Source organism: Schistocerca americana, chromosome 1 (assembly GCF_021461395.2).
Source record: "Schistocerca americana isolate TAMUIC-IGC-003095 chromosome 1, iqSchAmer2.1, whole genome shotgun sequence".
Taxonomy (NCBI): Eukaryota; Metazoa; Arthropoda; class Insecta; order Orthoptera; family Acrididae; genus Schistocerca; species Schistocerca americana.
Genome location: NC_060119.1, coordinates 1,137,154,319 through 1,137,180,811, shown reverse-complemented (window position 1 = coordinate 1,137,180,811; position 26,493 = coordinate 1,137,154,319). Strand labels below are relative to the sequence as shown.

The 26,493-nt window shown below is 42.5% G+C and overlaps 1 protein-coding gene across 1 annotated transcript in view; it reads right to left on the bottom strand.

Annotated features, from left to right (window-relative positions):
* Positions 1-26,493, bottom strand: part of LOC124597197 (collagen alpha-2(I) chain-like) — a 187,944-nt gene that overhangs the window by 146,258 nt on the left and 15,193 nt on the right. The window contains exons 2-4 of the mRNA XM_047135923.1: positions 18,252-18,469; positions 8,782-8,791; positions 8,417-8,699 (exon numbers count right to left, since the gene is read on the bottom strand). Coding sequence (XP_046991879.1) covers positions 8,417-8,699; positions 8,782-8,791; positions 18,252-18,469 — 511 coding nt within the window. The remainder of the gene's footprint in view (positions 1-8,416; positions 8,700-8,781; positions 8,792-18,251; positions 18,470-26,493) is intronic.

Genomic DNA, 26,493 nt, shown 5'->3' with positions numbered 1-26,493 from the left:
AAGCCAGTTGATGACGAACAAGCAGATATGCATATATGGACACCCGGTGATTGTTGTTATTTTGGCTTAGAGCGTGCGGTACTCACACACTACCTTTTTGAACCTACACTATTGCATGCAAATTCCGCACGATGGTGGAATGACAATAGTTCATCACATCTCACAGTTCTTGACTACACTGACGTGGATAATTGTGGATTAATACTTTTAAACTATATGCATGAAACACCAGACATCTTCCTGAACGTGGTGTCACTGTCAAAACAATTCTCTTTAAAATGAGAAAACCATTTTCTTGCCGTGCTCTGTCCTATGGCATTATCTCCACACAGGGCACAAATGTTTCTGGCTCTTTCCTCTGCTATCACCCCTCTACTGAATTCAAATAGGTCAGTATGTCGGAAATGTTCCGATGTCGCCACTGGGGACTCCATTTTCTAGCGTCCACCGCTCCACTCACTACCTCCACAAGACGAAATGACAACATGTAAACTCAAATAACAACAGTGAACTACGAATAAAAATTGGCACTCGGTAAATAAACCAACATTAACCGGTATACCAACATGCAGAACTAAACGCTACGATGTTATGCACCAACCTAATTATTTTCATTTCAAAAAGAGACTTACTTGAAAAACACTACGCTTTCACTAGATGAGTTTTGATTACTGATACTCTCTTTTCGATACTAAATATTGTATCCGTACCAGTGAATTTACAATTTCAACAGTAGTTTTCTCTACTATTCTTGAAGAGGCACCACGGAAGGTGGTACGAAGTTTTCTGAACAGGTGTCGTACCATAGTGCAGATTGTTCGAGTGTGCGGTAGGGCTTTCGGAAATCACAGTGTGCTATTTCTCTCATAATGAACCTGTCACGCTTGATAAAAGTCCAGCCGACACATGCCGTTAATAAGTGATACTTCACAAGCAAAAATGTAATGTCAGTTTTAGGATGCAATGTGTAGCAGCTACATTTTTTGCCGGATTCTTATGATCACATCAACTAATCGGCATTCTGTCTTTCTTTTCAGGTAAGATGCAGTACGAACATCTCAATGGCGCAGTAAGTAAATAAAGCGGGCACGACGACCTTTCTGACCTTTTTCTTCTGTTTTGCTCGGTGGTTACCATATTAGATTCAGAAAATAGTATACAGCGAGCTGCAGTCGTGTGTGTGTGTGTGTGTGTGTGTGTGTGTGTGTGTGTGTGTGTGTGTGTGTGTGTGTTTTGTTCAGGGCTGGGAGGGAGGGAGGGCAGGAGAGGTTCTTGTGGAACGGCATCTAGAGTGAATGAGTGCAGTATGGGGGAGAGGGAAATTTAGTTCCGGGGGCAGATCATATGAAAGCTCTTCAGTTGTGGCGAAGAGGGTTTTATTACACAGTGATGTGTATTCATTTAGTGCTTTCTTTCCGTGGGCTATTGATTTTGGGATGTGACAGTTTTGTTCAATTTTTAATTTCTGGTATAGATTGCTATTAGTTTCAAGAATCTTTTAGTCAGTTTCAATGTTCGTTGGGTGCTGATTCTGTGCTGTCAGGTGATTTGCAAATATTGAATGTGAGCTATTGCTTTTCAGGCCTCTGAGACATTCTATGTACCTGGTACCTGGCTCTGAAATACCTACCTACCTGCATGTTTGCCCCACCTCCTCCCCCCCCCCCCCCCCACACACACACACGGTTCGAGCACTTCCCCTGGGTATTTAAAATTTCTTACTCTGTTGATCTTGCCATATTTTGTGTTTAAATTCAGTATGTTGAATTTTGTGCTGAAGAAGGAGATCTGTAGCACTACGTGCTACTGCGTGCTCTTTGAGTACTTCTACCCATATATATAAGACAGCGGAGAAAAAGTAGGGTTACAGATCTCCTTTCAAAAAACAAAAATTCAACATACTGAATTTAAACACAAAATATGGTAAGATCAACAGAGTAAGACATTTTAAATACCTAGGGGAAGTGCTCGAACCAACAGAAAAGGGATCACGTATAAAACCACGTTACTGAAGATGAAGAGTGCCTTATACAATACACAGTGTAAACACAAGAAAAAAATGTCTGTCCACCCCGATCAAAATCAGTCATTACAGTACTGTAATCAAACCCGAGGTGCTATACGCCTGACTCTACACACCAAGGGGACCTACAGAAGATCCTTAGAGAGGAAATAAAAAATTATCAGAAAAATTACTGGACCAAAACTCACAGACGACGGATACAGGCTTCATTCCAGAGACACCACAGAGAAGTTGTCCAACGTCCCATCGGACATCAGAAAAAGGCGACTAAAATTTTACGGCCACACCAGCAGACCCCCATAGACCAGGCCCACGAACAGAATATTCAGATGCATACAGAGGCTCAAAATCACTACACCTTGGATGGCACAAGTCAAAACTGTTCTGGAAGAAGCTCAGGTAGATTCAGCGGACATCACAGACAAAAGCGTCTACAGGCACAAAATACAGAAGTATGAAGTAATGTCAGTGAAGACAGCACCTAAAGCCCAAAGACCAAAGTGGACCGAAGAAAGGAAGAGGGCCTTTAGCGAACGAATGAAAGAGTGCTGGAAGAAAAGGAAATACAAGTAGTCATAAATGCTTCGCGTGGTCTCATAAAGGCCTGTAACGTGTTTATTAATATATTCAAATCAAATGTGTGTGAAATCTTGTGGGACTTCACTGCTAAGGTCGTCAGTCCCTAAGCTTACACACTACTTCACCTAAATTATCCTAAGGACAAACACACACCCAAGCCCGAGGGAGGACTCGAACCTCCACCGGGACCAGCCACACAGTCCATGACTGCAGCGCCCAAGACTGCTCGGCTAATCCCGCGCGGCAATAATATATTCTTAGCAAGCACCGAAATAATAAGAACTGCAACACCACAACATGATCACTTCAGCGTGAATTGTGCAGTAGTTGTGGAGACCTGGTGTCTCACAATTCCTATTGCGGGCGTTTAGGGGCTGTAGAGGGGACTCGATAGGTAAAGTTTCGATGGTCGGAAATGTGCCGTTTGGATGTAAAATATGTCTGAAGACCGGATCACTTTCAAATCTCTCGTTTCGCGGTACGCACACAGTAGAGGCAACGAGTTTCTGACCTGTGTGCTCTACCTGAGACCATAGTGTGGGCAGTGTTTAGAGTACTCGTCGTCGCGTTATCTGCTACGTGACGAAGTACGCCCACTTCAAAGTCGAGATTGTCTGTGGAGCATCACAGTCAACCTTTCTAGTAGACAACTGAGAGGTTTCAAGCAGCCGTCGTTGTATTCCTACGAAAATTGTGTTTGATATCATTATTACAACAGGGACTAACGCAGGTGTCCTCTTCACAGTCTGGGAGCGTACCGTTAAGCGGTAGGTACGAAAGCGATGCGACCTGCATACTTATTTCACATTCAAACGGTACGTCTGCGAATATGGGTTCCTTATCAAAACTCTGTCTACTAATTCCCCTCTAGAACCAATGTTACTGTTGTTGTGGTCTTCAGTCCAGAGACTGGTTTGATGCAGCTCTCCATGCTGCTATCCTGTGCAATCCCCTTCATCTTCGAATAACTAGTGCAACTTACATCATTCTGAATCTGCTTAGCGTATCTAGTGTAACGACGTAAGTTTCTTATAAATGATTTTCTTTCGACATATGACCATGTGTAGACTTCGTCACCTACGTCAGTTACAACCCACTTCAAAATTATTTATATTCTTTTTAAATTGTCTCAGAATGGTTCTTGAACGAAACTGTAAAACATCATTTGAGTCGTATGCACAGAATTACGTCACTCGGGCCAATTGGTTTGCGTAAACTTTTTCAATTTTATATGTCGTTTGTTTCTCCTCAGAAATTATATTGATACACGTTATCTGATTTTTGAGATTCAAAGTCACGATGAACGCTGTCAAAATTCAATAATCTTGTCAAATATATTATTAATTCATTCACATAATTCTTCATAAATAAATCCTCGGAAAACGTATTTCAACTTTAATAGCATCCACTAGTTTATTATCTTCCTACATACAGACGTGAACCTGAGCCTTGACGAGACAAAACTAACATTTTCAATAAGATTAAACTTCCTATGATATCATTGTTGTACAAAACATTACAAATTCTCAATTATTTGATTTTTAGAAGCACGACGCAACAACTCGGTTTCAGGATCTACTGTTGCTCTTTGGCTGTCGACCCGCGACGTATAGTGGCCAGCAATTTTCTCTCTGGTCCCGGCAGCGAAGATGCTGTCTCTGTTCGTTGCGCCGCCCTTTCCGTACATGAAACATAAAAAATAAATACAAAAACTTTAGACAATTCACAACCATTACAAATATTACAAAAATACATAAACAAAACTAAATTAAACTTATATTCACCTGCAAACTGGGCTGACACTGGTGGATGGGTGACGCTTCAATTTCGCGTCTCACTACACGTATTCACCTCTTGCTCTCCCTCTACGATTTTCACCCTCCACGCTTCCCTCTAATACTAAATTGGTGATCCCTTGAAGCCTCAGAACGTGGCCTATCAACCAATCCGTCCTTCTAGTCAAGTTGTGCCACAAATTCCTATTCTCCCCAATTCTATTCAGTATCTCCTCATTAGCTACACGTTCTATCCATCTAATCTTCAGCATTCTCCTGTACCACCACATTTCGAAAGCTTCTATTCTCTTCTTGTGTAATTATTTGTATAAAAAAAAAATTCAAATGGCTCCAAGCACTATGGTACTTAACATCTGAGGTCATCAGTTCATGTCCCTCGATTCTTATAGGCCTGTAATATGAGTTGACAACCACCCTTTGTATAGACGTAGATCTCATATTCAAACTGATTTATTTGTCTGTACGGAAAAAAAAGTGTTGTGATTTAGAGGGTGGTCAGAAATTGTCTGAAAATCTCAAAAGGCTATTGTAGGGTACGTTGTGCTGAGAAATAAATCTTAAGACAATAATCTGATATGCTGTGCCGTTTCCGAGTTACTTAGCATTGAAGTTCTGCAGTCTGGTCGCTGCGCGCGCAAATTCAATAGGCCTGCCACGGACGATGTCGCCACACGTTTTCTTTGTTTGGTATCCTCGAACCGAACAAGTGTAGTTTTGGCTCATCTAGCTTAAATTTATCGCATCTGAAAAGGGCAATTTTCTACAGGTAATGAGCATTAGGACTCACGGACCCACGGATGTCTGTGCGTTTTAGCGCGTGCAAGTCCTTGAATTGGGCACCGATCGACCTGATTGGCTAACGTCAGATCTAATCAGATCGGAAACGGTGCAACGTATCGACTGTTTCTGACCACCCTATATAAAGCATCGTAAGTGTCTACGTATTTATACAAATAAATAACAAAACTATATATTATTAGATAGATAAGGGTTACCTTGTGCGCATCACAGATTACATAGACTACGAATTCGGTTTTACGGCATAAATTACATTTTGGTTTGTTCAGAGTGACATTTATATTATAAGAGCATTTTTTTCATTATATAGAAGTTCATTTGTATTATAGAACGCTTCTTCTTGTAATTTTGTCTCTACCACCATTTTAAGTTCTTTTTGATGCGATTCGCTTGTGTTGTATGGTATACTGTAGAAAAATAAATTGTCAACATGAAAAAAATTAATTTGGATTAACCATAGAACACTAAAGACGTGTAAATGTCAAATTCTACAACACCATCGTAAAGGAAGTCATAATTTATAGGTTATGCATTAGTTAATTACCATTATTAGAACTCTTTTGGTATGGTTAAGTAGAAAATTTCCCGTTTTATACCCTACCGCAAACGTAAATTTTGCGAGGGTATTATTGTAATCTAGGGTTAATCCAGCGCGAGAAGTATTCAGTAAAATTCTGTTTCTGCTTCCATATGAGTCGACACACTTGGAATGGCTTTCTTCAGGCAGAGAAAATTTCTTTTGCGCCAGCAGATTTTCCCAGAAGAAATATTACATAGTGTGTGTAAGGAAAAGGCATAGTACACCAAAAAGTGAGCTCTTTACTCACGGAATCCTTCAATATCCTTAGGAGATAGAAAGAAAATGTCAAGTAAATGGAGAGCTTTTCTAAATGGGCATTACAGCACAATTTACTATCGAGGCAGATACCTGTAATTTATTTTATCCAATATTAATGTTTCTAAAGGGAAAGAGGTTTTTTAAGTTAACACACCACCATTACACTGTATTGTTGTCTATTTCATTACGACCCAGGTTTCGGCCTTTCAAGTGACTGAGTTTATCTCATTAACATATATTGCAGGATATCAAGCTCGAAATTGGCCATAAATTAAGAAAAATATTGGCTGCCCACGAAATGTCAGATGTAAAATCAGGAGAATCTGTTCAGTTTTTTTATTTCACTTAGACCTATTTTCCTAGAACTACTGTATTATTTAATCTGTATATTGAGCAAGAAGTGAAGGAAGTAAAATCTACTGGGAAGAAATAAAAATTTTGGGGTTGCCGTCGGCATTGTAATTCTGTCAGGCAGCAAAGGACCTAGAAGGGCAATTCAAGTAATAGACAGTGTCTTGAATGGAGGATATAAAACAAACATCAACAAAAGCAAAACGAGGATAATGTGGAATGTAGTCGAAATAAATCAGGTGATGCTAAGTATTACATTAGGAATTGAGACACTTAAAAGTAGTAGATGAGTTTTGCTATTTGGGGAGCAAAATGACTGATGATGGTGAAAGTAGAGGGGGTATAAAATGTAGACTGGCAATGGCACGGAAGGTATTTCTAAAGAAGAGAAATTTTTTAAAATCGGGCATAGATTTAAGTATCAGGAAAGAATTTGGTCTCGCGGTTCTAGGCGCTCAGTCCGGAGCCGCGCGACTGCTACGGTCGCAGGTTCGAATCCTGCCTCGGGCATGGATGTGTGTGATGTCCTTAGGTTAGTTAGGTTTAAGTAGTTCTAAGTTCTAGGGGACTGATGACCACAGATGTTAAGTCCCATAGTGCTCAGAGCCATTTGAACCATTTTGAAAGAATTTGTATGGAGTGTAGCTATGTATGAAAGTGAAACATGGAAAGTAAATAGTTTGGACTAGAAGAGAATAGAAGCTTTCGGAATCTGGTGCTATGGAAGAATGCTGAATTTTAGATGGGTAGATCACATAACTAATGAAGAGGTATTGAATAGAATTGGGGAGAAGAGGAGTTTGTGGCACAACTTGACTAGAATAGGGGATCGGTTGGTAGGACACGTTCTGAGGCATCAAGGGATCACCAGGTTAGTACTAGAGGGAAGCGTGGAGGGTAAAAAAAAAAAATGGTTCAATTGGCTCTGAGCACTATGGGACTTAACATCTGTGGTCATCAGTGCCCTAGAACTTAGAACTACTTAAACCTAACTAACCTAAGGACATCACACACATCCATGCCCGAGGCAGGATTCGAACCTGCGACCGTAGCAGTCGTGGAGGGTAAAAATCGTCGAGGGAGACCAAGAGATGAATACACTAAGCAGATTCAGAAGGATGTATGTTGCAATAGGTACTGGGAGATGAAGAAGCTTGCACAGGATAGAGTAGCATGAAGAGCTGCATCAAACCAGATTCTGGACTGGTTCAAATGGCTCTGAGCACTATGGGACTTAACATCTGAGATCATCAGTCCCCTAGAACTTAGAACTGCTTAAACCTAACTAACCTAAGGATATCACACACATCCATGCCCGAGGCAGGATTCGAACCTGCGACCGTAGCGGTCACGCGGTTCCAAACTGAAGCGCCTAGAACCGCACGGCCACACCATTCTGGACTGAAGACCGCAACAACCGGCCGTTTCATGTTCATGAATGGCAGCACAGGCCGGCCGCTGTGACCGAGTGGTTCTAGGCACTTGAGTCCGGAACCGCGCTGCTGCTACAGTCGCAGGTTCGAATCCTGCCTCGGGCATGGATGTGTGTGATGTCCTTAGGTTAGTTAGATTTAAGTAGTTCTAATTCTAGGGGACTTATGACCTCAGATATTAAGTCCCATAGTGCTCAGACCCATTTTGAAGACCGCAACAACAACAGGAACACTGTATTTTCCATCATGGAGTTGTTCATATGTTTGAGGACATCCACACATCGTTATGTGATGTGACAAAACTTGTGTCGTCGGCGTATATAACGGATTTATGCGGAAATATAACAAATAATAAAGGTCCCAACAGAGATCCTTGTGGGACTCCGTTTTTTTGCTTTGAGAAGGTCAGGTTTTTTTACATTTTAACTCGCAACAGTTTCTCGTGAAGCGGTCCACACTTTCAAGAAACAGAGTTGTACCCAGTCCGGCAGAATTATTTCCATTATCGTGCGGCACTGTCGTGTACAAGCCACAACGCCCAACTTAACAACTTGCGGTTTCGTGTCGCGACAATGTCCAGTGCGGGCGTGGCGCGCACAGAAATAGCGGCGGCGGTTGTTCCCGCGGCTGCATTCCACGGCGCGACTGTGCGGGGGACAGGACAGGTGGCGGGGTGGTGGTGGGGGTGGCGGTGGTGGCGGCTCCGTTTATGTCCAGCGAGGTGCGGCCGGCGGACAACCGGTTTGCAACGGGCACCACCGGCGGCAGCGGCAGCAGGTGTCCCGGCTGTGCCGAGACGAGACCGCCGCACCTGGGACGCCGCGCCCAACCAACGGCGCTGCCTGCCTGGCCGGCGAACACCGGCACCAAGCTCCCGCCGGCTGCAGTTCACCTTACAGACGTATAAACCCGAGACTTCTCTCAATGCTACGCGGACCAGTCGAGAAGGCGTAGCGAACTTACCGCCCAGCCTCTGCAAAGGAGGGTCTCGAATTATTCACTTCCAATATAATCCAATCAGAGACATTTATTCACTTCAGTCGTCAGACTTCTGATTGGTTTGATGCAACCGCCAAGAATTCGTCTCCTGTACCAACCTTTTCATGTCAAAGTAGCAGCTGCAACCTACACCCTCAATTACATCTACGTCTACGTGATTAATCTGCTATTCACAATTAAGTGCCTGTCAGTCGGTTGAATGGACCACCTTCAAGCTGTCTCTCTACCGTGTTCCACTCTCGAGCGGCGCGTGGGAAAAACAAGCACTTTAATTTTTCTATGCGATTCCTGATTTCTCTGATTTTATCGTGATGACCATTTATCCCTATGTAGGTTGGTGCCAACACAACGTTTTCGCAACCGGAGGAGAAAACTGGCGATTGAAATTTCATGACAAGATTCCGTCGCAACGAAAAAGCCTTTGTTTTAATGATAGCCACTCCAATTCACGTATCATGTTTGTGGCACTATCTCGCGATAGTACAAAACGAGCTGCCCTTCTTTGTACTTTTCAGTGTCATCCGTCAGTCCCACCTGACGCGGATCCCACACCGCACAGCAATACTCCAGGATAGGACGGACAAGCGTGGTGTAAACACTTTCTTTAGTAGACCTGTTGCACCTTCTAAGTGTTAATCGCAGTCTTTGGCTTGCTCTAACCACAACATTATCTATGTGATCGTTGCATTTTTGGTTATTTGTAATTGTCATCCCTAAGTATTTAGTTGAATTTACAGCCTTCAGTATTGTGTGACTTATCGCGTATTCGCAATTTAGTGGATTTCTTTTAGTAATCATGTGAATAACTTCACACTTTTCTTTATTCAGGGTCAATTTCCACTTTTCGCACCGTACATATATCTTATCTAAATCATTTTGCAATTCATTTTTGGACACCTGATGACTTAACAACACGGTAAATGACAGCATTATCTGCAAACAATCTAAGACGGCTACTAAGATTGTCTCTTACAGCATTAATATAGATGAGGAACAATAGAGGGCCTATAACACTTTCTTGGGGAACGCCCGATATTATTCTGTTTTACTCGATAACTTTCAGTCTGTTACTACGAACTGTGACGTTTCTGACAGGAAATCACGAATCCAGTCGCACAACTGAGGCGACATTCCGTAGGCACGGAGTTGGGTTAGAAGATGCTTGTGAGGAACGGTGTCTAAAGCCTTCTGGAAATCTAAAAATATGGAATCAGTTTGACATCCTCTGTCGGTAGCACCATTACTTCATGAGTATAAAGACCTAGTTGTGTTTCACAAGTACGATATTATCTGAATCCGTGATGACTACGTGTCAATAAATCGTTTTCTTCCTGGTAATTCATTATGTTCGAACGCAGTATATGTTCCAAAACCCACTGCAAATCGACGTTAGTGATATAGGCCCGTAATTCAGCGGATTACTCCTGTTTCCCTTTTTAGGTATTGGTGTGACATGAGCAATTTTGCAGTCTTTAGGTACGGATCTTTCTGTGAGAGAGTGGTTATATATAACTGCTAAATATGGAGCTATTGTATCAGCATACTCTGAGAGGAACCGGACTGGTATACAACCTAGACCGGAGGCCTTGCCTTTATTAAGTGATTTAAGCTGCTTTGCTGTACCGAGGATATCCGCTTCTATGTTTCTCATTTTGGTAGTTGTTCTTGATTGGAACTGAGGAATATTTACTTCGTCTTCTTTGGTGAAGAAGTTTCTAAAAACATTGTTTAGTAACTCTGCTTTAGTGGCACTATCGTCAGTGACTTCACCGTTATTATCGCGCAGTGAAGGCATTGATTGCGTCTTGTCACTGGTGTGCTTTATGTATGACCAGAATATTTTTGGGTTTTCTGCCAGATAACTAGACAGAGTTTCGATGTGGAAATTATTAAAAGCATCTCACACTGAAGCACACGCTATATTTCTAACTTCTGCAAAACTTTGCCAATGTTTGGGATTTTGCGTTCTTTTAAGTTTTGCATGCTTTTTCCGTTGCTTCAGCAACAGCAATCTGACCCGTTTTGTGTACCACGGTGGATCAGTACCATCACTTATTATTAATTTAAGTGATATATATCTGTCAATTACTTGCGGATGTGTTCCAGTCTTTCTAATTAAAATATAAGCCGAGATCGCAATAACATTTATTTATTATCACCGGTTCCGGCTTATGTTAAAGCCATCTTCACATTTTTTGGGCCCCCTATGGCTGCGGTTGGCACAATCGTACACATAATAAAGAAATTTACGATAATGGCATCACGTGAAAAAACGAGAAGCTGCCAGCACCAGCCATAGGGGGCTCAAAAAAAACATGAGGATGGCTTTAACGTAAGCCAAAATTGGTCATAATAAACAAATGTTATTGCGATCTCCACTGTTCTTTCAGTGAAAGTCAGTACCAGATGCTGTACTTCCTGACAACGTTGTCTTAATGTTTACTCCAGTCTCTGTCATTCTCTACAGTTTTTACCACATGCAGCTCCCTCTAGAACCGTCGAAATTATTCCCTGATGTCTTAACACACATCCTACCACATGTCAGTTTTACATGTTCATTTTTTGCCCATTCTGTGTGGAACCTCTTCGTTCCTTATCTGATCAGTCTACCTAATTCTGGTGCTTCTGTCGCACCACGTCTCAAATGCTTCGATTTTCTGCTGTTCCGATTTTCCACAGCCCATCTTTCAGTACCATAAAATTCTGTTCTCGAAAAGTACATTCTCAGAAATTTCTCGCTGTAATTATGAGCGATGTTCGATACTAGCAGACTTCTCTTGGCAACGAATGACCTTTTTACCAGTGCTAGTCTGCTTCTGATGTCATCGTTCCTCCGCCCTTCATGGTTTTTTTGTGCCTCCTAAGTAGAATTCCTTAACTTTATCTACTCCGTGATCACCAATTATGATGTGAAGTTTGTCGGTGTTTTCATTTCTGCTACGTCCCACTACTTTCGTCTTCCTTCGATTTACTCGCAGTCAGACCTTGTTGCGATGATGACAGACGCCTCGACCAACGGATCATCGTGCTTTTGTTCGCTATCATGTCTTCTCATACATACTGCAAGCTCCTATGAATATCTGCGGCGGTATGGTTCTCCGCCAAAAGATACACTCTGCTTGGAATGCACATCTGTTACAGGCGCCTTTTTGAAATCTACGTATAGCCCAGCCATGTATCGGAACTTCATGAAACTGTACGGGCTGAAGCGGGAATTTTCCACCATGTCTCACAAAAATTTGTGCCGAGAAAAGGTGTTGCACTACTTATTCAAGGTTCCTTGTACATTGGTTCCGAAATGAGCGTCTGATTTTTCTAAACGTCTTCTAGTAGCAGACTTCTTCCTCTGGTGTAATTATAAAATTTTGACGAAGGTGAGGCTGACAAGCGTCTACATGTATATTCTTTCACTACACCATTTTGCAGGTTACCATGTTGGATTACACCGACAGTGTTGACAAGGAAAAGTCTTTCTAATGACAGGAAAGCCTCTCACCAATTTTGGAGGTCAAATGGGATGTTACTCAGGCGCCATTATTATAATGACAGGCGCTGACGAAGTTTCTGAGGGAGAGGGTCTTATCTCATTAACATCACCCAGGCTTTCGACCGTTATCTGCTGTCGCCAGTTCGATGGCTCTGGAAGGCAGCAGTGCCAGCATAGCAGAGTTCACCGTCCCGCGGAGAGAAGCAGCCTACCTTGGTTTACGGTAGGGTGTCAACACTGTTCTAGCAGTCAGCAAGGCAGCGAGGAAACACTGTTGATAATCAGCACCAGACTGAGACTAATTTATGTTTATCATCAGCAATGCGACTTTATCTGCCGGCAGGAACAAAGTCTAGAGTAAGACTTTTGTACGCTGCAGTCTTCAACCATATACAGTCATGTGGTTTTTACATGTTTTTCCCATATCATTTAGCCTCCTTTCATTATATCGTAGTCTCGGTGCTGTATCCGTATAGGATGACAATGACGATGATGATGATGATGATGATATGATGATGATGATGATGATGACGACGATGACGAATGACCGTGTATTTTATGTTAAGATCTTCTGAAGGCTTTAAATGCCGATACATTATTAATTGGCACCTAATTATAACAAATCCTACCAAGAACGACGTGTTTCTGATGGATCTTCGCTGTACTGTTGACTTAAAATGGCGTACTTTCATAACGCGCGAGTTGTAAGTAAATCCGAAGATTCTTTACCCATCACTATGATGTTTTCCGTCGTTTTACCACAGCAAATCGTACCAACAACGAAGCGTTTTCGAAAGATCTTCAATATGCTGGTGCTTAGGAACATCGTATTATATTCACAGGGCGCAAGTTATAGCATGACACCCTACAAATACGAGCTCGAACTGAAAGCAACATCTGATTTGATCCATTATAAATGGTCCTGAATGCTTGCGACTGTGAAAACAATAGGTCTGTTAATAAGTAATCCTTCTGCTACCAGTCACGATTTTCTTTATTTTATTTTTCACACGACGCGTTTCGGGAAATGATACCCATTTTCAAGCGCGTTTTTTGTGTTATGCCATTTCTATGTGATGTTGTCGATGTGAGAGAGTCCGCTTTTAATCGCAACATTTATAAAGTACCAGATGGCCTAGCAATGGGGTCATGTATATCTGGTACCATAGCTGACATATACATAAATCACTTAGAACATAAATTATTTTACAGCCAAGAACCTTGCCTAAAGAAAATTGGATTTTATAGGAGATTTGTAGATGACACACTACTGTTAGTGAAATGGGATACCAAAGGCATCACAGACATTCTAAATTACTTCAGTAATCTACATGAGAAAATTAAATTTGCAGTGGAACGTGAGCAAAGTAATAGCATCAACTTTCGGGAGCTAAATACTACAAGACAGAACAACACATACACATTTAAAATTCATAGGAAAAACACAATGACCGACACCACAATCCCTGCAGCCTCATGTCACCCAAATATCCATAAACAGGCGGCGTTGAGGTCAGTGCATCATAGGGCAACTAAAATACCATTGAACCAAGAAAATATGCAACAAGAAATACACAGTGAAAAAGATTGCATTTGCCAATGGTTACAGTGCTTCCACAGTTGACAAATTCCTAGACAAAGTGAAGAAAGACCCAGGTACAAACTGCACCACAGAAGAAAATGGTAAAAATTGGGTTTTCTACATCGAATAAACTGCAACAAAAACTAATACATAACATAAAGTGTAGACATTTTGAGGAAACGTATGTTTATTCACAAAATGAAAGTTACAGCTTCATCACACACCGCGTGGGGGACATACATGAAAACTTCTCAGTGTGGTGACCCTGCAAATCTACGCACAGCGCGTATCTCTCCTGTGTGGCACGAAACACGGTCACGATTGTATCTTGTATTATTGCTCCAGCTGCATCGTTTATTGGCTGTATCAGCTGGTCTGGGCTATTAATCTTTACTTTGTACATGTTTGACTTTATAAAACCCCAAACAATAAAGTCCAAGCGCGTCAGGTCAGGAGAGCGGGCAGCCCGTAGTCTAGGTGATGCGCGGTCAATCCATCTACCACAAAATATTTCCTCGAAATAATGTCGAACGATGTTTGCAGGGTGCGGAGTAGCGCCATCTTGTTGGAAACACGGTCTTTCATCCCGCCCTCCATTTTGTGGTTCCAGAGACTGTTGAAGCATGTTTAGGAAAATTGATCCTTTGTCTTTTCAGCAAACGTGAAAGGTACGTATACCTTTGTTTTGGACACTCTCGTCCGTATATTCACCTTAAGTGTGTCACGTTACCGATCTTGAACTGCTTTTGGCTGTTCATCCGCCCAAATGCGACAGTTGTGCCATTTCACCTCGCCCCACGTGTGAAATGTCGATACATCACTGAAGAGAAAGTTTTCCATTGGATTTTCGTCATCCATTGCTTTTAGCAGGTCTGCACACGTGGCAACACGAGCAGCAGTGTCTTCAGGGTCAAGGTGGTGTACAGTCTGGATGTGGTATGCACGTTTATTCAGCGCGAATCTGAGTCCGCCACACTGTCGCTTGCAGGATTTCTAGCTCCCCCCTGAGTCGTCGTGTTGAGGCGGTTGGACTGCGGCTGATAGCGTTCTGTATGGCGTCTATGTGTCTGATTATGTTACTGGCCTCCCAGAACGTACTCCACCAGCAACACTTGCTGTTCTTCTGAACGTATTCACGAAATCCCTTGTGGCTTGCCTAGATGGACCTGGCTTTCTAAACTTCCTCAGGAAATCCTGTTTACCTCTTGGTGGGTCATCCCTCTTGTTGTTGTTGTGGTCTTCAGTCCTGAGACTGGTTTGATGCAGCTCTCCATGATACTCTATCCTGTGTAAGCTTCTTCATCTCCCAGTACCTACTGCAACCTACGTCCTTCTGAATCTGCTTAGTGTATTCATCTCTTGGTCTCCCTCTACGATTTTTACCCTCCACGCTGCCCTCCAATACTAAATTGGTGATCCCTTGATGCCTCAGAACATGTCCTACCAACCGATCCCTTCTTCTGGTCAAGTTGTGCCACAAACTTCTCTTCTCCCCAATCCTATTCAATAGTTCCTCATTAGTTATGTGGTCTACCCAGCTAATCTTCAGCATTCTTCTGTAGCACCACATTTCGAAAGCTTCTATTCTCTTCTTGTCCAAACTGGTTATCGTCCATGTTTCACTTCCATACATGGCTACACTCCATACAAATACTTTCAGAAATGACTTCCTGACACTTAAATCTATACTCGATGTTAACAAATTTCTCTTCTTCAGAAACGCTTTCCTTGCCATTGGTAGTCTACATTTTATATCCTCTCTACTTCGACAATCATCAGTTATTTTGCTCCCCAAAAAGCAAAACTCATTTACTACTTTAAGTGTCTCATTTCCTAATCTAATTCCCTCAGCATCACCCGACGTAATTCGACTACATTCCATTATCCTCGTTTTGCTTTTGTTGATGTTCATCTTATATCCTCCTTTCAAGACACTGTCCATTCCATTCAACTGCTCTTCCAAATCCTTTGCTGTCTCTGACAGAATCACAATGTCATCGGGAACCTCAAAGTTTTTATTTCTTCTGCATGGATTTTAATACCTACTCCGAATTTTTCTTTTGTTTCTTTTACTGCTTGCTCAATATACAGATTGAATAACACCGGGGAGAGACTACAACCCTGTCTTACTCCCTTCCCAACCACAACTTCCCTTTCATGTCCCTCGACTCTTATAACTGCCATCTGGTTTCTGTACAAATTGTAAATAGCCTTTCGCTCCCTGTATTTTACCCCTGCCACCTTTAGAATTTGAAAGAGAGTATTCCAGTCAACATTGTCAAAAGCTTTCTCTAAGTCTACAAATGCTAGAAACATAGGTTTGCCTTTCCTTAGTCGAGCCAAAACAATAGCTATCCTTTCTGCAGTCGTGAGCGTTCTTCAGGAGCATCTGCGAAAAATAAGAGACATTGGTTAGCGATTTCAAGAAAATGTCAAGTTAACCACCCTGTGTATCGGCACTTGTTTACTTACACGGACATTTACAGTTCTTTCCCTTTTTAATAAAGACTTGTGCTTATTTACTCCTTTCCGGCCTGGTGCAACCATCTATAATTATCATCTTTCCCACTTCCGCAGTCGGACCAAACTGCTTCAAGTGAAATATTTAGCTTTATCAGTGATTTCCGAGAATCCACTCACCTACGGGAGAAGGTGGTGTTAGTGTCACGCTAAGTACTCGAAAGGTGCCGCTGGACACGTATTCGTCATTTTGACATCACTTCCGAGTCTACCCTTCGGAGCCGTGCGCCCTTTAAGGGGACCACACCGTGGTTCAGGTCGAAAAAAATCGATTTTCGGTTTTCATCTTATTTCGATAGATTAAGGTTTTATTTAAGTACTCTGAAAAGGATTTTGCTGAAAAAATTTTCTTTTCGAGCATTGAAAGTGCATTTTCCTACCACGTGTTTTTGTGCCACGCCCACTTTGTCACCCACTGTCAACCCACCCACTGTCAACTCTTAGCTATATGAAGATGGCATTATTAGCAAAATAGAATGTGTAGGCCACGTTCAAAAACGTTAGGGAACAAGGCTGAGGAAACTAACTGTTGATATGAGAGGAAAAAAATTAGAAGATGGAAAATTGTTGACCGGACAGGGTCGGTTAACTAAAATGAAACAGAAAACTTGCAGGTATATTATGAGCAGGCAATTAGGAGAAATAAAATCTGGAGGCAGTGAAGAGAGATATTTGTGCCATATTCTTCCGTAAATCCTCCACTGATGATAATGTCTTTGATTGTGTCCATCAGGAGAAAATTCGTGGTGCAAATACAATAGGGCTCAGACAACTGGAGAATCTTATTATCACCAGCATTCTCTTCCTGCTGCTGTTATTACAGCAATTAAAGCTATTTTCAGAGACTTGGCTCAACCTGACCTTCTAAGGAAATGTCTGCATGGGCAGTCACAGGACCCAAATGCATGTTTCAACAGCATAATTTTGAACCATCTTCATAAAACTGTATTTGTAGGCATTCATACAATGGAACTAGGAGTTCATGATGCTGTTATTACATTCGATTGTGGTAATATTGGGAAGTGCTGGGTACTGAAAAAGCTGGAAATTAATCCTGGTGAAAATATGACCACTGGGCTGCAACATTGCGATAAAATGAGGATAGCCTATGCAGACAGGTCTGCAACTAATATGACCAAGGAAGCAAGACAAACATCCTGGAAGGTGAAAAATAAGCTGGAAGACCTGCTACAGACCAAAGAAGGGCCATCATATGCAGCAGGACAGTTTTAATTAACTGTAAGTAACAAATTTCAAAAGTTTTTTTCTTTAAAGTCAATTTCCCGCAAACTAAAATTTTCAGTACATATGCCACATTATATCAGAAACTATCATAGATAAATGAATTAAATTTTCAGACACTCTGCATAACATAAAAAGCCACCTCTGGTACCACATTCATTAATATTCCCCCATTAGGAAATTCACAAAAAAAAAAAAATTTCTGCAGGAAAAACTTAATATTTTTTGTTAATAAATTTAAAAAAGTATTTCTTAAAAAGTATAAAATGGATAAAGTAGATTTTAGTACAGTTGACTCTATTACCATCATGTAATATACAGTAAAAATATTGAGGTCCTGCATCAAACAGTTTTTTCAGGAATGGTTCAAATACTTGCGTAGATTAACATGGGTTAAATAGGCAGGGTGTGGTCCCCTTAAGCTCATCTCGTTCCGTGAGAGGTAGTAGGTCTTTCAGGGCGTACAGGAACCACGTGTGGCGTGCTTCGTGATGAGAATCGCGCCTCGTGTGAGGACGGCTGTGGGAAGCTACGAAGAATCCACTCTGGGCAGAGTGGTTAGAATTGTTCTCATTCTGAGCCCGTCCACTGTTGGCAGCTAACAGTGGCCGTTGACTTGTAGAGCTGAAGTGAGCGCAGCGCTGGAGCGCACGAGGTTTCCGGAGGCGCGGGGAAGAGTGGCAGCTTGATGAATGGCGTCGCGGCTGGCTCACGGCCACCGCGGCTGCGCCACCAGAGGTCAGGGGACAATGGCGTGGTCTGTGGCGGCAGCGGCGTGGGCTGCCCCAGGGAGAGGCTGCCTGCTGCTGCAGCGGTAGGGGCTGCCGAAACACGGCGCGGTTCTCGTGCTAAATTCCGCTTTAAATGTGTCACAATTGCAACGTTGTCGCGACAAGTACTATCCGTAGGCATATACAGGGCGTTACAAAAAGGTAGGGCCAAACTTTCAGGAAACATTCCTCACACACAAAGAAAGAAAATATGTTATGTGGACATGTGTCCGGAAACGCTTACTTTCCATGTTAGAGCTCATTTTATTACTTCTCTTCAAATCACATTAATCATGCAATGGAAACACACAGCAACTGAACGTACCAGCGTGATTTCAAACACTTTGTTACAGGAAATGTTCAAAATGTCCTCCGTTAGCGAGGATACGTGCATCCACCCTCCGTCGCATGGAATCCCTGATGGGCTGATGCAGCCCTGGAGAATGGCGCATTGTATCACAGCCGTCCACAATACGAGCACGAAGAGTCTCTACATTTGGTACCGGGGTTGCGTAGACAAGAGCTTTCAAATGCCCCCATAAATGAAAGTCGAGAGGGTTAGGGTCAGGAGAGCGTGGAGGCCATGGAATTGGTCCGCCTCTACCAATCCATCGGTCACCGACTCTGTTGTTGAGAAGCGTACGAACACTTCGACTGAAATGTGCAGGAGCTCCATCGTGCGTGAACCACATGTTGTGTCGTACTTGTAAAGGCACATGTTCTAGCAGCACAGGTAGAGTATCCCGTATGAAATCATGATACCATGCTCCATTGAGCGTAGGTGGAAGAACATGGGGCCCAATCAAGACATCACCAACAATGCCTGCCCAAACGTTCACAGAAAATCTGTGTTGATGACGTGATTGCACAATTGCGTGCGGATTCTCGCCAGCCCACACAAGTTGATTGTGAAAATTTACAATTTGGTCACGTTGGAATGAAGCCTCATCCGTAAAGAGAACATTTGCACTGAAATGAGGATTGACACATTGTTGGATGAACCATTCGCAGAAGTGTACCCGTGGAGGCCAATCAGCAGCTGATAGTGCCTGCACACGCTGTACATGGTACGGAAACAACTGGTTCTCCCGTAGCGCTCTCCATACAGTGACGTGGTCAACGTTACCCTGTACAGCAGCAACTTCTCTGACGCTGACATTAGGGTTATCGTCAGCTGCACGAAGAATTGCCTCGTCCATTGCAGGTGTCCTCGTCGTTCTAGGTCTTCCCCAGTCGCGAGTCATAGGCTGGAATGTTCCGTGCTCCCTAAGACGCCGATCAATTGCTTCGGACGTCTTCCTGTCGGGACACCTTCGTTCTGGAAATCTGTCTCGATACAAACGTACCGCGCCACGGCTATTGCCCCGTGCTAATCCATACATCAAACGGGCATCTGCCAACTCCGCATTTGTAAACATTGCACTGACTGCAAAACCACGTTCGTGATGAACACTAACCTGTTGATGCTACGTACTGATGTGCTTGATGCTAGTACTGAAGAGCAATGAGTCGCATGTCAACACAAGCACCGAATTCAACATTACCTTCCTTCAACTGGGCCAATTGGCGGCGAATCGAGGACGTACAGTACATACTGACGCAACTAAAATGAGCTCTAAAATGGAAATTAAGCGTTTCCGGACACATGTCCACATAACATATTTTCTTTATTTGTGTGTGAGGAATGTTTCCTGAAAGTTTGGCCGTACCTTTTTGTAACACCCTGTATAAACGTCCACATCTACAATCCGCAAGCCACCTCATGGTGTGTGGCGGAGGGTACTTCGTGCACCAGTGCCATTTCCCCAATTTCCTGTTCCAGTCCCCAATAGTTCGGGGCAAAAGAGATCGCTTGTAAACCTCGATGAGGGCTCGAATCTCTCTCGCTCTAATTTGATTTTCATTGTCTGTTCGAGTGATATAGGTAGTAGAATGTACGTGTCTGGCGATATACAGTCTGACTTCGGAAAAATATCATCCATGCAATTACGAAGATCGCGAGGGGTGACAACTGCGAGAATTATCGCACAGTCAGCTTAACAGCTCATGTATTTAAGTTTCTGACAAGAATAATGTACACAAGAACGGAAGAATTGACGATGTGCTACATGACGAAAAGTTTGGCTTTAGAAAAGGTAAAGGCACCAGAGAAGCAATTCTGACGTTCCGATTCATAATGGAAGCAAGACTAAAGAAACGCCAAGACACGTTCATAGGATTCGTCGACCTGCAAAAAGCGTTAGACAATGTAAAATCGTGAAAGATGTTCGAAATCCTGAGATAAATAAGCGTAGGATAATAGGGAGAGCGCGTTAATATACAACACGTACAAGAGCCAAGAGGGAATAACAGTGGACGATCGGGAACGAAGCGCTCGGATTAAAAAGCGTGTAAGACACGGATTTAGTCTTCCGCCCCTACTGTCCAGTCTGTTCATCGAAGAAGAAATGATGGAAATAGAAGAAAGGTTCAGGAGTTGAATTAAAATTCAAGGTGAACGGATATCAATGATAAGATTCGCTGATGACATGATCTGCTAAATGCAATGAACAGTCTAATGAGTACAAAGTATGGATTGAGAGAAAATCGAAGAAAGGAGAAGGTAATAAGAAGCAGTAGAAATGAGAACAGCGAGAAACTTAACTTCAGAATTGATGGTCACGGAGTGGATGAAGTTAAGGAGATCTGCTACCTGGGCAGTAAAATAACCAACGACGGACGGAGCAAGGAAGACATAAAAAGCACACCAGAACTCACAATAAGTGCATTCCTGGCCAAGAGAATTCTACTAATATCAAACATAGACTTTAATTTGACGAAGAAATTTTTGAGAATGTAATTTTTAGAGGGACTGTCGGAAAACTGGAACAGAAGAGAATCGAAGCGTTTGAGATGCGGTGTAATAGACTAATGTTGAAGGTGGACTGATAAGGTACGGAATGAGGAGGTTCCGCGCAGAATCGGAGAGAAAAGGAATATGTGGAAAACACTGACAAGGAGAAGGGACAGGATGACAGGACTTCGGTTTAAGACATGAGGGAATGAGTTCCATGGCACTAGAGGGAGCTGTAGAGGGCAAAAACTGTAGAGGCAGACAGAGATTGGAATCACAATTAGTAAAGTATTCTGGGCTGTTATGCCGTGGTCGAAGGGATTTCACTTTAAAACCCGACGTTTCGTCCCCATCTGGGGAGGACATTTTCAAAGGGGATCGCAACTTTGATGAATGTCCGATTCACACCTTGGCTCGCTACTGACTACAGCAAAATTCCGCTTCCGTGAGCTTCCAAAATATCTTATTACAGGGTGTATACGGCCCGGGACATCCGGGAGATCCGGAAAAAACCCGGGAATTTTTTCATCCGGGACAAATCCGGGAAAAACCCGGGCATTTTTTAGAATTCCGGGATATTTCAGTTAGTTTTGTAGGTTTGACGTGTAAGATCAGATACGCTGACAAAGAACTTTAGTCCACTACTGCTGAATAATACTGCAGCAATGAAACATAAATCAGAGAATAACACCAAAATAAAAGTTTAGTTGGATGGAAAATGGGTAATTTACACAATGCACAGACCAGTTTGCCGACACCGAAAAGTGTCAAAGATTATGCAGTACGTCCGTAACAACTAACGTGCATTCGATGTGCGTGACGTCACAATTGTTTAAATTTCTAACAGATCACCAGAAAATATTACGAATAGTGGCTTGAGATGCGTTACTTTTAACGTAAATTTCCATGCAAGATGATTTATGTTACGTGTGAGAGGGTGCAGTGAATTTCTTAAATCACAGGGCGTTATAACTCTCATTCAAAACGTAACACTTTGAGGATCAGCCATTTGAAAACTGTCGGCCCCAGAAGATAAGTCATTAATGCCACTATTTAAAATTTTACCGGCACATTTGTATTTGATATGACTTAATATGTAACACACGCTAAAAAAAGACCGAGCTTCAGGTTAGTTTTCATATTTAATGTTGTTCTTTCATAGATAAATTATGCAATCGATGCCAAAAAGTGTAACTGACCTTCAAAAAAATGTGCATAATGTGTCAGCAATGTCACAAGTCTCTTCATGCCAGAACACTTCAATTTTTCTACGCAACTGATAATCATTTTGGCACGATTTTAATTGCCAAATTAGAGCCTGATAGTAGGCCTACGGACTTCCTATCATTATAGGACTAATAACAGTGGATGCCAATAGACGATGCAGTTCTCGTTCGTACATACACATCTACTTACGAGTTAACCGGTGTAGAAACGCACTTTGCTGATTTGAGCGAGCTCGGCCTACCTTCGTAACGTACGCGCCGCGGCCTGTCTTTCTCGTAGGCCTCGTGCTCTGAATAACTGCCGTCATTCGCTAGCGAGATCACGTGACATGAGCTATGACTGGCTGACAAAAGTGCATCGCTCAACGCAATCTCTATTCGGAAGCTACCGTGCTGTAATTTGTGGAATTTGTGTAAATACGAAAATAATTGTCTCGCATCAAACAACTTTCCAAACGCATTGTTTTTCCAGGTTTCGTTTCCTAAAGTGGTGGGACGTCCTCCGCCGGTATAAGACCTTTACGATTCAAAGGACTGATACGTTTTATAGCTCCGAGGGAAAGTATACTGTTACTTAACCCGGATGTATTTTCACCCGCTTTATACGCAATTTCATCCGGGAGAAATTGTGTTTTTAACCGGGAAATCCGGGAAAAATCCGGGAATTTTTTTCTTGTCCACGTAGACACCCTGTATTAATTGTGGCAATTCCGGCCCTGGCAGTTTACATTCTACTATGAGATTGGAATAAGTCCAGCAAATAACTGAGGACGCAGGTGCTACCCCGAGGTGAAGAGGTTGGCACAGGAGAGGAATTCGTGGCGGGCCGCATCAAACCAGTCAGAAGAATTATGACTGAAAAAAAAAAAGAAAAGAAAAAAGGTGGGAGGAAGCAATGTACTGGTTGACTCTTCAACGAACTTACGCTCTCGGAACTTTTAACACTAAACCGTGATACAGAACGCCTCTCTTGCACCGTCTGCCAATGGTGTAGGTTTGTTATATCTGTGACGCTTACGTGCTTACTAAAAGAACCTGTAAAGAAACTTGCTGTTCCTCTTTCTACCTTCTCTATCAGTGGTATGTGCTACGGATCGCAGCCCGAAGAGCAATATTCAAGTACTGGCCGAACCAGTCTTTTGTAACCTGTCTCCTTCGTTGATGGACTAAATTTCCTGAGTAGTTTTTGAATGAGTCAGCCTGGTATCTGCATTACTCGCGATTAATTTTATGTGGCCGATCCACTTTACATCGCTCCATACGCGTTATTCCTGCATATTTTATGGAAGAAACATATTCCCAGATACTTGATGTAATTCTTCCAGTGATTGTTCTGAAATTTTGTAACCATACAATGACGGGTCTTTCTGTCTACGTACTGGCAATGCGTTACATTTATTCACTCTGAGCGTCAAGAGCCATTCCTTGCACAAAGAGTCAATTCTCCGCTAAATTTTTCCAGTGTCGCCAATCCTCTGTATACAGCAGCATCGTCCATGAAAAGCCTTTTGGAACTTCCGACGTCGTCTACGAAATCACTTATACATGTTGTGAAAAGTAATGGTCCTGTAACACACTCTTGAGGCACACCCGAATTTCCCTCTACGTCTTAAGAGTTCTCTCAACTGTAGGAGGACATACTGTGTTCTCCCTGCTAGGCGCTCTTCAGCCGAGTCACACAGCTGGTGAGATATTTCGAACGCTTGTATTTTGTTCGTTAGGCGGCAAAGCGGAACTGTGTCGAATACCTTCCGGAAGTCAAGGGACACGGTATTTACCCGGGCGTCTGTACCCACCTGCGTTCTAGATCTTGTGGACGAACGGAGCGCGCTGAGTTTCACACGTGCTTTGTTTTCGGAGCCCATGCTGATTCCTACAGAGGTGACTGAGCTCCACAAATGTCGAGATACGCAACCATAAAAAAGTGTTCCAAAATTCTACAACAGACAACGTCACAGATACAGGCATATAGTTGTCTCTCTTTTCGACGACCCTTCTTGAAAACGGTAACGATCTGCGCTTTTTGCCAATCATTGGGCAGCCAACAAATCTCTACGTGCACAGTAGCGACACAAAATCACTTTAAAGGCTTTATCTCCCACAATAACAATATAAAAAAGATCTGAAATTCACGTATGGTATACAGGGTGTGTGAAGAATAGTAAAAACTGTAAGAGACTAATTCGAATAAAACATTCCATATAATATTTGTCCAGTTTTTATTGCTTGGAGAGATACAACTGTTAGAACATAACCAAAACAAATCCCTTGATGATAGAGTAAACAAAAGGCAACTGATTAAGTTCAAAGCTAATTTTGATAAATTCCACATCCAACTTAAATTCTTTCGTATTCTCTTGATGCCACCACGTGTAGCTGTTCTGATGTTATCTTGTAAGAGCAGCACTATTCATAATCCAATCAATCAATTCGTCTCTTATGTTCACATACTTTCTTTGTTCACTTCGCCTTTCTCCAATACCCACAGCAAAAATGCGTAGAGGTAATTAAGGTCCGTGGTCCTTGGTGGCCATGAAACGTGACAATTATTTCTGATCTATCATCTAAATCTAATATTTCCCTGAAGGTGGATCGGCCGAAATGGTAACATTTCTAGGTCACAAATGTCCCCGGACCTACCTCACCTCTTCACATTTTTGTCAGTGGGAAAGGTTGAAAGACAATGTCTACAAAGAGAAAGCACACACAACTGACGAAATGATTGTTCGGATAATGAAGGGTGATAGGTTTATAAGTGACTCTGCTAGTCGGCACGTGCACTTAAAGCGGCTCACCCAATGATAGCTGGTCTGCAGCTCGTGGTCGTGCGGTAGCGTTCTCGCTTCCCGCGCCCGGGTTCCCGAGTTCGATTCCCGGCGGGGTCAGGGATTTTCTCTGCCTCGTGATGACTGGGTGTTGTGTGATGTCCCTAGGTTAGTTAGGTTTAAGTAGTTCTAAGTTCTAGGGGACTGATGACCATAGATGTTAAGTCCCGTAGTGCTCAGAGCCATTTGAACCCAATGACAGCACTCGTAAGGTGATAAACAAGCCAATCATTCGACAGACACAGCGATGATTCGCCAGGAAGACTCGTGAAAGAATAAACTGTTGATTTTTAACATTACAGCTGCCTGTATACCTATTGCTATAGCCTGTTGCAGCGTTACCATTCAGAACTGACGAACAGTTTTTCTGGTCTACGTTCAGAGTCGTTGGGAATGTAGCTGCCTATTGGTAAGAACAAGATCTGCTCTTTCGGTCAGCAATAATTTGAAATGTTCTTAACGCTATAAATCAGAGCGTTAGTCTCAGAAAGACGGATAACAATAGAGCCTTCCATCTGGTAATGGTATCCCATCTTTCTTCAACAACTCACTTTCCAGAAGTTTCACCTTCCTCACGAAAAAAACACCACTTGTTTGCACAATACGCGAACATGAACTGCCACAGTTTGGTATTCATCGGCATCTTGTGTGTCCTGTAACTGAAAGTAGCATTGCCGTTGAAAGAATATTTCGTCCATAAGGGACGGCACTATGAGGATTGCGACTGTTGATCAATAAAAATAAAAGTTTCTGCGTCAGTCACTTGTTTATTGTGCCACTAAGCGTTTCGATGGTTCATACTATAATCTTCAGGCGGGGAACTGTCTATTTATACCGCTGGTGTTGGTGAAGCGAACGGACGTCTTTTTACAGTCGCAGACCAAGAGCAGTGTAGGTTAATTTGCGTCTTTTGAGGGACAGCACAGTTGTAGGTGTGCATACTTTTACCTGATGTATGTTTGTTTTGCTTCCGGGCGCAAAAAACAACTGGGGTCATACGCGCTATGCTTGATGTATGTCCTATCCAATGCACATTACATTTATAGTGTGTTTCAGTGCAAATTTAATGTGCAGTGGAAAGGGCATACATCAGGTAACAGCACTCAGACCTTTTACAACTGAATCAGATAATAGTAAGCACGCCTTTTACAACCATACCGTCTCTCTAAAGACGCACAATAACCTACACTG